Source organism: Pelodiscus sinensis, chromosome 1, assembly GCF_052426305.1.
Source record: "Pelodiscus sinensis isolate ZL-2025 chromosome 1, ASM5242630v1, whole genome shotgun sequence".
Taxonomy (NCBI): Eukaryota; Metazoa; Chordata; order Testudines; family Trionychidae; genus Pelodiscus; species Pelodiscus sinensis.
This window is the reverse complement of record NC_143052.1, coordinates 87179900-87195115: the sequence shown is the minus strand read 5'-3', so window position 1 is coordinate 87195115 and position 15216 is coordinate 87179900. Positions and strand designations below refer to the sequence as shown.

General features: G+C 40.9%; 1 protein-coding gene across 1 annotated transcript in view; it reads left to right on the top strand.

The window, feature by feature from the left end:
• NUP205 (nucleoporin 205) overlaps positions 1 to 15216 on the top strand; it is an 87647-nt gene that overhangs the window by 40157 nt on the left and 32274 nt on the right. Inside the window, exons 15-25 of the mRNA XM_006125865.5 lie at positions 233 to 442; positions 1610 to 1709; positions 2909 to 3046; positions 3334 to 3523; positions 6485 to 6605; positions 7332 to 7413; positions 7869 to 8033; positions 10607 to 10731; positions 11681 to 11795; positions 13459 to 13608; positions 14721 to 14795. Coding sequence (XP_006125927.3) covers positions 233 to 442; positions 1610 to 1709; positions 2909 to 3046; positions 3334 to 3523; positions 6485 to 6605; positions 7332 to 7413; positions 7869 to 8033; positions 10607 to 10731; positions 11681 to 11795; positions 13459 to 13608; positions 14721 to 14795 — 1471 coding nt within the window. The remainder of the gene's footprint in view (positions 1 to 232; positions 443 to 1609; positions 1710 to 2908; positions 3047 to 3333; positions 3524 to 6484; positions 6606 to 7331; positions 7414 to 7868; positions 8034 to 10606; positions 10732 to 11680; positions 11796 to 13458; positions 13609 to 14720; positions 14796 to 15216) is intronic.

Here is a 15216-nt window from a genome sequence, read left to right as displayed (position 1 = left end):
TCCCTGTGCACACCAACTCCTACTGAAATCACTGAGAATGAAGGCTGAAATGACTGACATTCAGTCAGCATCCGCTTTCCTTTTGTTAGTTGTGTTTCAGCCTGATCATTTTGAGTGTATTTTGATTTTAATTACAAATCTCCAAAGTGAAATCTTGTTACGATCAGTTTCTTCATGGGTATTTCTTAAGTTGAATCCTTGATGGTTTTTTCCCCCCTCTCCTCTTGGGAAGGTTGAACTGAATGAGGTTGAATCTCGGTGTGAGGAGTACCCTTTGACCCGTGCCTTCTGTCGGCTCATCAGCACACTAGTGGAGAGTTCATTCCCTTCCAACTTGGGGGCAGGACTGCGCCCACCAGGCTTTGACCCTTATCTGCAGTTCCTCAGAGACATGGTGTTTCTCCGATTTCGCACCAGAGCTTACCGGAGAGCTGCTGAAAAGGTAACTTTTAGTTGTGATGGTAGTTCTTCTTCTGGGATATGTTAATTTGCATCTGAGCTCCATACTGTTAAATTGAACTGACACTGCAAAAACACATTAGTTCTTGGCCTTGGAAGAGCTGGGAGGTGCAAGTTTGATGAAGCTGTGCGAGCCCTAAATAGTCAGTCTGTGGATTTTTTTTTTAACCAAGGCTGAAGCCAAATTACATCCCCCAGTCCTGAAAAGTCTCGACTGCGTCATAGGTCAAGACTCACTTGATTGTCTGGAGGGGGTTAGAAGCACTGAGCTTCTTGTTACTAGCACATTTTCTGGACAAGATGATAGCCTTTCAGCAATCAGCAAGGTTTGCCGCTAATGTGTTCATGTATACTTTCCACATTCAAAATACGGAGCACAGAATGTAGACTGGAAAGAGCATTTGTAAACACTCCCATTTTCATTGTAAAAAACAGGCTAAAATTAGAAAAAACAGAAATGGGGGGAGTAGAATTGGGTTTCATATTCCTCTAATATGATAAGAACTCTGTTTCTAAAGGCAAAATGTCTAGCCACATGAGAAATACATGCAGCTAGCTAGCTGCAGTTTTCACATGATGATAGTTTATAAATTGCTTTGTTACCATAATTTTAACAGTTTGGCTAATTACTTTAACAGAGCGGAATAATTACAACTTTCATCACTGCCATTTCACAAGACTGTTTAACCAGATAGTATTAATGTAGTATTTTAACTTCTTACAGCATTGAATTTGAGTTTCCCCATATGGTTGTTTTGATGAAAATGCTCTTACATTGAAAGTGTAGTGACCCAAGTTGGGCCAACAATCAGACAAGTTTACCACATATTAGTTTTTTTATACATTTCAGAATATTTTTGCATTTGGTTTTGAATATACATGAAATACACTATCATTAAGTTTGCAGATGATGTTTTAGTTCAAAAAAGCAAATTGGCAATATTTCAGATTCTCTGACTTAGGAATTTCCTAATGCTGTGGAATGTTAATTTTAAAAGCAGACATGTTTCTCTTTTAGTCTTGCCCAATCCATGGTTAAATTGGTTTACTTTTCCTTCTAGTTACGTTGTTTTGTTTTCTAGATTTTGTATTACAGTATTAATAATATCCTGTTTGTGGTTTTTGTGTTATTTTTTGTGGTTGTCCACAGTGGGAGGTAGCTGAGGTGGTTTTGGAGGTTTTTTACAAACTGCTGAGAGACTATGAACCTCAACTTGAAGACTTTGTGGACCAATATGTGGAGTTACAAGGTTAATTTCATTTATTAACTGTCAAACAAGATTATTCCTTTTACTCTGCTTCTGCACCTCTATATTGTGATCCTACCACATTTTACAAGCAAGCTGGGTCAGTGCTTGGAAATATCCAAGGAATTCCAAAGTGCTGCTGATTCAAAAGGCTGCACTCTTTCTGAATCAGTAATGAATTAGTGCCCCAGCATAGGACTATGAAGAGTACAATGTGCTTCTGAAGGTGCTATCTTTAAAGTTGAGATGTAAAATTGACATCATGCAATTTGTGGTCATTTAAAGATTTCACAGCACATTCAGATGATTAGGAGCATCCTGGTCAAAATTGACAGGAAAAATATTATATTTTGTTGGCCAGAACTTGTTCTGCAGTTTCATTTAGATATTGTAGTATGAATGTTCTGTGCTGTTAAACAGCTCTTTCCTTCAACTCTGGATGGTGGGTGAAGTGATGTTTTTGCATATGTATAATTCTGTGAGGCATTTTGCATTTCTTCAGAAAGAAGGTATAATATAAGACATTTGAGCACTTGTTTATTGTTGTGTATTTTCTTCTCTGTTGCCCCCGCACATCACAGCTCTAAATCACTAGCTACCAGGACCCAAGGAGGCAAGTAAACTGTCTATCAACTTTACCACCCACTCACTTACCTCAGTATTTCCTTCTTTTTCTACTCTTTTACATCCCTATTTCGAATATCATATCAACAATAGTTTCCATGTTCTAGTTCATTGCAGCAGATAAATATTCAGTGCCCCTTCAGTTGTTTTATTTTTCCTTACACAAAGTCTTCAGAGGAATCTGAAGTCATGCAACAATTATTTCTGGATATAAAAAAGTTCTGAAGAACCTAGAGTAGGTGATTCTGAGAAGATTGTGACTTGGGCATCCTTCATCGATTTAAATGGAAGGTTGGATATTTTTAGGAAGTATACTTGGCGAAAGCTAAAATTCTGCTTTTAGATTTCAAAGGCTGTCTTTTGGCAGTCACCACCCCTGTTCTTTCATAACTCTTATGAGCTGCTATTTGCGTAAATGGCTTTTGGCTCAAGAGTACGTCAAGTGATTTTCCTGTGTTAATCATATTGCCTTGAGGTGTTGCTTGCTAGAGCAGCTGATGTTTTCTGGTATAGAATGTAGTAAGAGGATGTCTCTGATAAAGAGCATTATTAGTAATTTCCTTCATTTTTTTCTTTAGGAGAAGAAATAATAGCACATAAACCACCTGGATTCAGTCTGATGTATCATTTGTTGAATGAGTCACCAATGCTGGAACTGTCTCTTAGTCTGCTGGAAGAAGGGGTTAAGCAGCTTGATACGTATGCCCCCTTTCCTGGTACGTGCCATTAGTTTATTTTTAAGATGTTAGTGAAGAGTTTACTAACAGCGATGTAACACTGGCATTTCCATATATCTTATCTATACATTGCTCTTGTTTCACAAATACATAAAGTTATGTTTTGGGGGCAGATAATTGAAAACAGGTTATCGGTGTTCATGGTGCTTTTCTGGCAGAGTATTTTGATAATGAGCTTTTCAAATATTTTCTTTTTATAGAATTGCCAGGAATTATGGCGTACTTTGAAACTTGAGCATGTTTGCTTTTTTGCTTATGCTCTCTAGGGAAGACGCATTTGGAGAAAGCAGTGCAATATTGCCTTGCACTTCTTAATTTGACCTTACAAAAGGAGAACCTCTTTATGGACCTCTTACGTGACAGCCACCTTTCCCTGATTGTTTCACCTCTGGAACAGCTGCTGCAAGGAATCAACCCTCGCACTAAAAAGGCAGACAATGTCGTGAACATTGCCAGGTGTGTACAAATTACTTTGGAGGACAGGCAGTTTGGCTGAGTTGGAAAGTGAAGAGAGGCCACTGTGGCTGTGATTCATCAGTTGGATCCAAACAGCAGACTGTTTTGCATGCTCAGAGCTTCACTGAACAGTGAATTCTGCACAGCCTGAAGGGTCCACCTGCATAAGAGTGGAACCTATATTTGTTTTCTGTTCTGAGGAATGGTTTCTCAGTTTCACATACTTTCTATGAAACCCAGAACTTTTAAATTAATTGCTTACCTTTGCATAACCTTCATTTCTCCAAATTGGAGTTTTTCATGATAGCCATAGAATAGGACAGTAAAAGTTCCTTTAAACCAATCTGCCACTCTAGCCTTTTGCAACACTGCTTATTAATTATTCCCATTAAAGGGACACTCTCAACTTGATTTTCAACAGAGAACAATGCAGTTTTAAGTATCACACTTGAATTGAGTCCCTCTGCCATTGTTTGTGGTTACAATTGTATTTTACTTTAGGCAGGCCAATACAAACAACTGGAAAACTGACTACATAGGAGAACCATTATACACACGGCCCTGTAAAAGCAAAGTGTTTTAAATAGTTTTTCTCTCAACCTTTTGTTAACATAATCTCACGTGTTGCATATTGCAAAAGTAAGTATGAAGTTTTCAGCCAAAGTCTTTAAGACCAGAGTCTTTTAATCATCTGTTTCCTCGGGGTGTGTCCAAATGCCTTTTTTAAGGTGGATATTGGGTAAAAGGAACTATTCTAAAAAATTCTGGGAGTGATCTCTTTCATGGTCAGTCTTTATTACTGGTGGTGAGAGAGGCTGTGTCTACACTGCACCACTTTTCCGGAAAAGGGATGCAGATTAGACACTTCGGAATTGCAAATCCGTGGGGGATTTAAATATCCCCCACGGCATTTGCATTTATATGGCTGCTGCTTTTTTCCAGCTTGGGGATAAGCAGGAGAAAAGCGCCAGTCTAGACGCGATTCTCCGGAAAATATGCCCTTTTCCGGAGGATTTCTTATTCCTACTTGAAAGTAGGCACAGCCAGAGAGTTTAGCTGCTGTGTCTTGTAGACAAAAATCTCGCTTTATACTTTTAAAAAATTTGTTTTATACACTAGATCCATGGTCACCAACCCGTCGATTGCGAGTCGTTCCAGGACCCTCATTTCCCCCCACCCCCAAGAAGCCTCACTACCTACATCCAGTGACAATGGAAGTAGTGGCGGCTTCCTGCTGGGTGGACGGAAGTCCTGAGCTACGCATCACTTCCGGGGATTCCGGAAATGCGCTGGTTGCTTCCTTTCCCCAGATCTGTGGCGTGCTGGGAACTTACTGGGGGTGTCCCCAGTGGTGCGTGCTGGGACTTCCCTTCTCTGTTTGAGGGGGGGAGTTGGCCCCAGAGGGGGTGCATGCGCGGGCTTCCCTGCGCCGTGGGAGGCTCACGCCAGCCCCAGAGGAGGCGCGCAACAGGGCTTCCTTCCTCCGCAGGAGGGGGGAGTTGGGCCTGGAGGGGGGGCACAACGGCGCTTCCCTGCTCTGTGGGAGGCACGTGCCGGCTCTGCAGGAGGCGTGCGACAGGGCTTCCCTCCTGGGGGGGGGATGAATGGCGGCGGGAGAGTCCTGGGAGGAGGCGGATGCAGGGGACTCTCTGTCCTCACTGGCACCCTGTCCTCTGCTGCAGAACCCTATCCCCTGCCCTCCTGGCACCCTGTCCCCTCTCCCCTGCCCCCTGCCATAGAACCCTGTCCCCACTGGCACCTTGTCTTCTGCCACAGAACCTTGCCTCCCCAGCACCATGTCCCTTGCTCCAGCACCCACTAGCACCCTTCCCCAGTACCATGTCCCCTGCTCCCACCAGCACAGGTGGGGCCACATGAGTGAGGCTTGAGGGGTTTTGGAGGAGTTATTTTTTTCGTTTCACTTGTGTGGCCCCAGCTGATTTTTTTCTGTGGGTCAGTGACCCCTGACTCAAAATAGGTTCCCTGCCCTTCTCAGAAACAAAGACAATGCAGAAACTTTTTGTGTTTGACACAGTATTTTATTTAAAAATGAAGCCTGGCCAATAAACCCCCAGTTGGGGCCAAGCCCCCATCTGGCCACAGCATCATAACACTCCTGCATCTGCCCTTCCCCCAGACCCTACATCTGAGCCTATCATACACTGGAACCCCTTGCCCTGAGTCCCTCACTTACCCCAACCCAAATTCCTGCACCCTCACATCCACAAGCCTGTGACTTGCTTAGTATTCCAACCCTCCAGCTGAACCCAACACTGCCCGGCCTGGAGCCCCCTCCCCAAGCCAACGTCCCCTTCTCCACCTCTTCCTGCATCCAGATTTCCTCCCAGAGCTTGCATCCCACACCCAAATCCCTCATTCCCACCCCAGAGCCTACACATCCTGTCTCAACCCAGCGAGAGTATGGCTAGACTGCAGGAGTTTTTCAGGATTCCAGAGATATCCCAAAAAAACTCTTCTGCATCCAGGAATGCGTTTTTTTCTTCTGCTTTTTTAGTGGGAGAGCAAACATGCTCTTTTGCTAACCCCTATATTCCTCTTTCCACGAGAAATAAGGGGGCTTCCAAAAGAAGGGTTTTTACTGACATTTGGTTCAATCTAGACAGGCCAAATGTTGGAAAAACCTCTTCTTACAGAAGAATTGGAAAAAAAAAAAGCAGCAGTATAAGGGTTGGGGATAGTAAGTGATGGAGAGGAGAATGGAGAGAGTGGGGCGGGGCTTCAAGGAAGGAGCGGTGTCTTGGAGGAAGGACGCGGTGGTAGATCTTGGCTTGTTCTGTCATTTAAAAAGTGATCTTGGGTGTAAAAAGGTTGGAGACCACTGCACTAGATTATTCAGTTTTTATTTTAAATTGTTTCAGTTTGTAAATATTCTTTTTTTCTCTGGGTACTATTCAGGAATGACCAACAATTTCATTACATTATTCTTGCAATTTTTTAAAGGTATCTTTATCATGGTAACAGCAATCCTGAATTGGCTTTTGAAAGTGCCAAGATCCTCTGTTGCATTTCTTGTAACTCCAACATTCAGATAAAGCTAGTAGGAGATTTCACACATGATCAGGTAACCACCATTGTGTTTAAATTTGGGGAAAGACAATTGATAGGGCAATCTGTATTTTTACTGTTAAAAAAAAATCCAAACCTATACCATATTTGGAAAGCTACAAAGTGTCTTGTTTTTCCAAAGAATAGATTATTTTGTCATAGCACCATCAAGACTTATTCATTACATTTTTAATGAAACAATGCTTTTAACAATGTTTTTAAATAAGAGGACAGTTTTGTATCGCATGCTAACCCTTTTCTTTGATTACATTGTGTTCCCCAGGGGCGGTTAAAGAAATTTATTTTTAACACCCAAGAGTTTAAAATAATTCATAATGTGGTTTAAGAGTTGACCTATTATTAGAACAATTAAGACCCCCAGGGGGAGGGATAGCTCAGTGGTTTGAGCATGGGCCTGCTAAACCCAGGGTTGTGAGTTCAATCCTTGCGGAGGCCATTTAGGGATTTGGGGCAAAAATTTGTCAGGGATGGTACTTGGTCCTGCTGTGAAGGCAGGGGACTGGAATCAATGACCTTTCAAGGTCCCTTCCAGTTCTAGGAGATAGGCAATCTCCATTAATTTAAATTCATGTTCACTAGCTTGGTCAGTTTTGACAGTGAAATTTACACCTGTGCATGAAATGACATAATTTATACTTAAGTCACTATTTTATCATCATCAAACTCCTCTTTTTTTTTTTTTTTTTTTTCCCCAATTGCAACCTTCCATTTCTGAACCCAGAGTATAAGCCAGAAGCTGATGGCTGGATTTGTGGAGTGTTTGGACAATGAAGATGCAGAAGAATTAATTAATTCGGAAGATGGTATGTGAATGGTCACATTTTATTTACATGATTCTCTTTTGTGTAGGTTCAAATTGTAGAAAGTGAGCTAAATAGATATATGCAAGTTTGGTTTCCAAATAACTGAGCAAGTAAACCCTCAGACTGTTATGGTTTTGGCACATTAGTTGCCCAAAGGGACCCATAGTTGTAGGAATAGTATTCTTTGCTTGCTTTAAATTAGATATTGTAAGAACAAACCTATTCAATATTGAACCAGAATTAAGAGAAAATATTATAAATTACTCTGGACAAATTATCTAAGATTATATTCAATAGTTATTTGAATTTAATTCCTGGAAATTTTATAGCATGTTCTAAGTTTCACCTTTAGCTTTCTTTAGTTTGGTTTGTGTGTGATAGCTAGGGAAGGCCATGCAGTATTTACATTATCTTCATTTCAGTTTTCATCTGACATTTTTTCACTTTCTAATAAGAACTGGAATTTGAAAAGAAGCAATCTCGGATCCACCATGAAACAAAAATCCACATTCTGAACCTTCTCATCACCTCTCTTGAGTGCAGTCCACCCAATCTGGCACTGTATTTTCTGGGATTTGAACTGAAGAAACCTGTCAGCACCACAAATCTGCAAGATCCAGGTATGTGGATGAAAAAGGGATTTAGCCTTCATCGAGCTTTTGTACTAGTGTTGAGACAATGTATTGGAAAGCTCAGCAGGAGAATTCCTGGTTCCTTGGTCATGGCATCAAAGGGAATGGCTGTAACTTTTAAGAATTGAATTTAAAAAGCATATCGATATTCAAATACAAAGTGTGAGCTACCACCAGACAAATTCTTTTACACAGTAAGGAGAACCTTGAGATATACAGATGCTTACCTGTTTTGAACTAATTACAGTAAAACTCCAATAGTCCGGCACTCCTGATAGTCCGGCATCAAAATGGCAAGAGCCTAGTGAGTGAGCTTCGGCAAAAAAAGAGTCACAAGGTAACAACGGCAGCAGCTGAACTGAGCAAAAAGGGTAAAAAAGGCTTAAGAAAACTAAAACATTACAGTATACTGTATACAGTATGTACAACAAAAAGAGTTAAGAACACTTTATATACAGTATATAATGTATACAGTGTGTGTGTGTGTGTGTGTGTGTGTGTGTATGTATATATATATATATATATATATATATATATATATATATAAAAAACCTGCTTATAGTACCTCCTGATAGTCCGTCATATTTGATAATCCGGCACCACCTAAGTCCCATAGGTTCCAGATTATCGGAAGTCTACTGTATATCACTTAGGAGTTGGCCTTTCTTTCTTCAGAGTAATCTGTGAAAGAATAAAAGTAAGTTTTTGCCTTATAAGATGTATGAAGAAGGCCCATAAAGTGTGTGTGTTTGCATTGGTGGATTTTCTTTTGCCTTGAAAAAAATAAAAATTGGCAAGTTTCTAATGTTGTTTGAGTTTGCTGGGAAACTCTGTAGGGGAGAGGGTTTGTTCTCAGCTCTTAATTGAAATGGTTGTGAGATATATTATTAGATATTTTATTTCACAGAATGTTTTAGATAAATAGGTGTTAATGAAGGCAACTAAAAACCTTTTTAGAGTTATTTGCAAAGGAGAATACCTATCAAATTGAGAAGTAAGATCTATGCAATAGTAATTAGACCTTTATTTTTATATGGCACTGATTTCTGGGCACTGAGGAAGAGACAGGAACAAATCTTGAATGCAGTGAAAATGTTAAGATAGATTTATTGAAGTTTTAAGGATGATTTATTTATGGAATGAATAATTGGGGGAAGTATTGTGGTACCATTTATAGAAAAAGCTGAAGGGAATTCAAGTTTAAGTGGTTTGGGCATGTAAAAAGAGATTGGAAGAATATATAGGAAATAAAATGTTACCCTCTACTTCTAAGTTTAAAAGAAGTGTTGGAAATCCCAAAACTGCAGCTGGTTGGGGGTGGGCGATGGAATGAGGGTCGTTGGACTGGCCCCAGCCTCCAACTGCCTCCATTCTCTGCAGCTGTTTTGGAGGGGGGGCAGCCTCTGGAGTCTGGCCATGGCATCATCCACATGCCTTCCTTTCCTCCCACCCCCCAACCACCCTGCAGCCTCTCTGGGAGGATGACAACTGAGGTTCCGGGGACTGGCCCTGGTTTGCAGCTGCCCCCTCCAGGCCTGTAACTAGTCAGTGGGGAGGAGATGAGGCTCTAGAGGCTGGCTTGGACCTGAAGCATTACTTCCCCCCAGCCCTGCAGCTGGTCCAGGGAGGGAAGTGAATGTCTGTGGCCCAGTCCCAGCATCCATCTGTCTTCACTCCCTGCAGTGTGTGGGGAGGCTGGGGCCAGGCTCTCGGCTTCCAGCAGCCCTCCCATGGCCTGCAGCCTATCTGGGGCTAGGCCATGGTTCCTGGCCCTGGCCGCCTCCTTCTTGGGGGAGAGAGGAGACAGCGGGGCCTAGTTCCTGGCCTCTCCTTGGGGTGGATTAGATAGGGGGAGGAGATGGTGGTGTGTGTCTTTTACCCACTCTGTTGGTGACATGCAGAGCCCCATCCGCAGCTGGACACTGTCTAACTGGTGCAGCTGTCCTCAGTAGTCCCATTGCATCCCTCCTCTCTGCCCCCTTTTTTTCTGTGTTATGGAAAACAGTCCCATTCCTGACACTTCCTGTTTTCCTGTCACAACCAAATCCTGACCCTGCTTTAAATTAGGATAAGAAGAAGCTGCATACCAAACTTGGTGGCCCTAGCTTTTACTGTTTAGGAGGAGTCCTTGAACAAACGGACTTTCAGACAAACAGGTGGACTTACAGATAGACAGACGGACTCTTATATATAGAAATAGCTAGATGGCTGTTAAGGTGTGTCTACTCAGCAGCGTTATTTCGGAATAACTGACCTTATTCCAAAGTAACAAAGAGTGACTCTACACTGCAAACCATTATTTCGAAATAATGGTGAGTTGGAGGACTGCTTATTTCAGCTCCTGTAACCCTCATTTTACAAGGAGTGAGGGAAGTCAAAAGAAGAGTGTTCTTCCTTCGACTTCTTGCTGTGTAGACAGTGCCAAAAGCCAAATTAAGCTACTTCGATTTCAGCTCAACTGACGTAGCTCAAGTTGTGAAGCTTAATTCGACTTGTGCCCTTAGTGATATTTATGAAAGTCAACCAATGCAAAAAAAAAAAAATTAATCATCTGTTTTCAGGTGTGTTGGGTTGCCCACGAACTTGCCTTCATGCTATTTTGAATATATTGGAGAAAGGTACTGAAACAAGAACAGGCCCTGCAGCAGTGCAAGAATCTCCCCATCTTGCAGAACTGTGTTATCAGGTACTGTCTGCGGAATATTTCCTGTTGGCAGAAGGTGAAACAGATTTTATCACTTCTTGATTAGCAATGAGCACAAAGCTTGTTTTGATTTGATACTGTTTTGTTCAAAAATGCTTATGCTTGACTTTTTTTTAACATACTAGATCTTTTATTCCTTTACCCATCACTATGTAAAAAAATTATTGCTGCATATTTTCAACGAGGAATCTGCAATCATGCCAAAGTTAATAAATTGATATTCTTTATAAAGCAATCTTAGCTTTGCGTTCTGCTACTAGTGTGTGACTAGTTAATTAAAGAAGGTGTGTGTTATCCTTTTTTGCGTCATCGGTTGTTTGCCTAAAGAGTAAAAATAACAATTCTTACTCGTAAAGAACTCTCAAAATCTAGTGTGCAGTGTCTCCCCTCTATGTTGCAGCAATAACAAATAATTGGAAATAAAATTAATTAGGCATATATAAATCATTGATGATGCCAGATGCCTTGCACATAAAACCAAATCAGATAAATATAAGTCAACATGCCATGCTCAATGCCTTTTAAAATAAAAATGACTTCAAATGGAATTCATTCATATTGGTTCTAAAGTCAGGAAGGAAGACATGCTGCAAAAGGAAAGAGACATGGAGTGTATGTCCTTCCTTGGTGGATCCAAGGATTGAGAAACCTCCAAACCTTCCCACCTAAGATGACAGAATGGTGCTTATATGATATCACAGCATATGTTAATAGAAGCTAATAATCTGTCTGTTCATCTAATTCTTCATTGATGTAACAGTCTGGTGTCAGAAGTGATTTATTCAGTCTGGGAGTAAACCAATGGGATGTTTGTTTTAAAACACAGATATAGTATTAGTTAAGTTACATATTTTTGTGCATATCATATTTTTCTTTTGATGTCTTTTTAAAATTTGGATCAGAAATTCATATCTTCTCTTCCATTTATCAGGTGATCTATAAGTTGTGTGCGTGCTCAGATACATCAGGTCCAACTATGAGATATTTGAGGACTAGCCAGGATTTCTTATTCTCTCAGATGCAGCATTTGCCGTTTTCTATCAAAGGTAAAACTTTTTTTAATTTAAAAATTAATGTTCATTTAAAATTGTTTATCCTTTTGATACTGGGAGGAGTCAAGGTGCTAGGTGAATTCTTGACTGAGCTGATATAATCTAGCCTATCTGCTGATTTGTTCACTTATGAAAGTAATCTTGGATTTGCTAGCCTGAAGTCCAAATTGTAGTTTTGAAGCTGTTATAGACCATTATATCAAATTTACAGACTGAGTAGAGGAGAGAGGGGGCATGGACATATTTCAAGATGTACTTTTTCCTCAAAATTTTTAATGTGTTTTGTAACCATCTCTGTTTACTTTGAGAATCCCACAAAAGTCTAGAGAATTTTGTAAATTTCACTTCCATTACAAAGTTATTAGAATCTGTTATGGAATCTTACTTTTTTGAAAAGTGGTGGGGAAGGCTTTGAGATCTGTGTAGAGGGAAGTAAGTGAAGAATTGTTAGTTGCATCATGTCAGGTACAGATGTCATGACTGTTTATATTCTGAAATGTTATGGAGGACTTCCTTGCTGTGAATAATTGAGAGAATTTCTCATGCTGTCATTAATTTTTGAGTGATTAGTAGATGCATTTTAATGTTTCTAATATGTATGTCTCAGCTGTAATAATGAGAATTATCTTAAAAATTAATTGGATATATTGAAGTCTGGTGTAGGTGATGCAGTGTATTCATTTACTAGTATTTTATTATTAGTAAATATGTATATAGAGCCATGATTTTGGATAATCCTATACAAAGATTAAAATCTTTTGAGGTGTACACAGTTTTTTACAGTCCTAAATTAGATTAATTTATTCAATGAAGATTTCTGGAGACTATTCAGGCCTGGTTAAGTTTGACTAGTGCCAGCATGTAGAGTAGAGGTACAATGTCTAGCTACCTGCCACAATGAAAGGTTTCAGCAGCTGGAAAGTTGTGGGAAAAGGCTCCAGCATACCCCATTCTCCTGGCTAGAACCTTTTCCCGCTGCCTTCCTTCTGCTGAAGTCTTTGCCATCTGTTTTCCCCTGTGGTGAAGCCTATCACTGCTGCCAGAGCCTTTCTTGTTGCAGCAAGGAAAGGCTCTGGCAGTCCAAAGGCAGTGGGATACTACAAATGTGGGAGGTACTCCTTGGACTTATAGAGAGTCCAGGTAGGATATATATCTTTTAGGCATGTTAAAATGTGTGTAATTATGTAACCTGGGTACCCACTGAAATGTTTTCAGCGGTTACACGTGGGGCGGTAGTCGGCTCCCCAGGAGCCACTACGCGCTGTTAGTGCTATAGAGACAGCAGTGTGGGGCGGCAAGTGGCTCCCCAGAAGCTCATGTGCATGGAGAGCTGGCTTTTAAACTGGTTTCCCATGCCTACTGGAAGCCTGCATGTAACTGTGAAGGTTAACCGATGAGCCCAGGCTGTAAGTGTAGACTTAGGCTGAGTATATTCTATTTCATCTGAGTGCCTGCTTGATATTCATGCATATAATAAAGATGCCATAATTGATCCAAATTAACTCTCTCTGCTCAGAAAAGGCAGAGTATTGTGCAGTAGGGCTGCAAGAAGATGCACCCTCCAAAAAATCCCCTCTAAACAAAATAAACCTTTTTTCTAATATGGGGCGTTATTTTTACTCTGTTGTATGATTCTTTCTGTACATTGCTTACCTAGAACATGAGATTTCAGCACTAAACCAGATGTCTTGGTTGATGAAGACCGCATCTATAGAACTGCGTGTGACATCACTGAACCGCCAGCGTTCCCACACACAGAGACTCTTGCATCTGCTGCTGGATGACATGCCTGTAAAACCTTACCTAGGTAAAATAGGGTCTGTTTTGGGGGAGGGGGGAGAATAGGGAAACCAAGACTAGAACTAGGGGGTAAGTCTTCTTTCCTTACTTAGATCAGTCTCCTCTTCTATATACGTTATAGTTCTTGTCTAACATTTGAAACCCTTTCTGGTATTTGGTTTGGTATTTGCACTGCAAGAGTGAGGAATATAGACAGCGTGGTATGGAACACAGGATTATACTTTTTCTCCCTTTGACTCTTTTTTGTTTGGCTGTTGGTTAGTTGAAACATCTCTGTTCATTCTTCCGTATCAGCCTAAACATCTGATTTTAGAGGCCAGTAGATGGAATCAGTATGGCTTTTTGGTAAAGTACTGTGAGCCACCACCCATATTAAATTTAGGTGGTGTCTCATAGTACTTGATTGCTTTAATATCGCAGCAGGGAGAATCTTCTTTGCTGGCTTTAGATAAGGTGGTCACCTATGCTGAAAGTCAGACAGTTTGATTCTTTCAGAAATCTTTTGCAGCAGAGTTGAGTCCCATGTTTATTGCAAGCTTTGACGTTCCATTATTATGTGATACTGTACCAGGACACCACTCACTGATGTAATGTTGCAACTCAAAGACATAGCTGTCACCGCATTATCTTTTATTTTGTTCTGCAAGACATGTAAAACGGTGACAGCAGAAAGCTTCATATGAATAAAATAAATAGCATAGTTGAAGAGATGCACAAAAGGGCCACAACCAAACTAAGATTCTCCCCATCTACCTTGACAGGCCTCAACCCTGATCTAGTTTTTGTGATGTGGACGTATGATTATTAGGAACTGCATTGAGATCACCTATTCATTTTACATTGGCCATCAAACACTAATATCAATACTTAGCATTCCCATTTTATTTTAACCCATTAAAATACTCTACAGATGTTTTCTCTCCAACCTGGATGAAATCATTAGCTACTAGTGATCAGATGATGATTTTTTTTCAGTTTTTACCATCCTAGTGTGGATTTGAACCAGTGACCTAAAATTGACCAGTCTGCAGTCATGACATGTCCTTTTGTGCTTGGTCAAATTGTTTACATATTTTCTTGACCTTAATTTTCTAATTAATTGTATTTCAATACCTGTAGCTGATGGTGAAGGAGGAATGGAAGATGAAAGTCGATCAATCAGTGCGTTTCTTCACATTGATACTGCCTCCAAAGGTAAATGCTCTGCAGAGTGTCACTAATTCTTAGGAAGGGCTTCCTGTACAGCAGGCCTGGGCAAAATACGGCCCATGAGCTGGATCTGGCTTGCCAAGCCATTGGATCTGGCCCACAGATGCTGTTGAGAGCCCCAGACAGGTTCCCCCCTTGCTTCGCCCCACCCACCTGCCACTCAGAAACCGGCTGTGGGGTGGGTTCCCTTTAAAAATTCTGAGCCCTGGAGGGGAGGGAGAAGACGTCAAGTGCTGCGCCCAGTGCAATCCCATTCGCCTTTTTCTGGACAGAAACTGGCCTTTGGAAGCTGACCGTTTGAATAACAGGCAGCTGCAAAACACCTCGCCTCCTCCCCTTTGGGCTCAATTATTTACTTGTAGTTATTCACAAAGCACATGGCTGCAACTGGAGGCAGGCTCTCTGC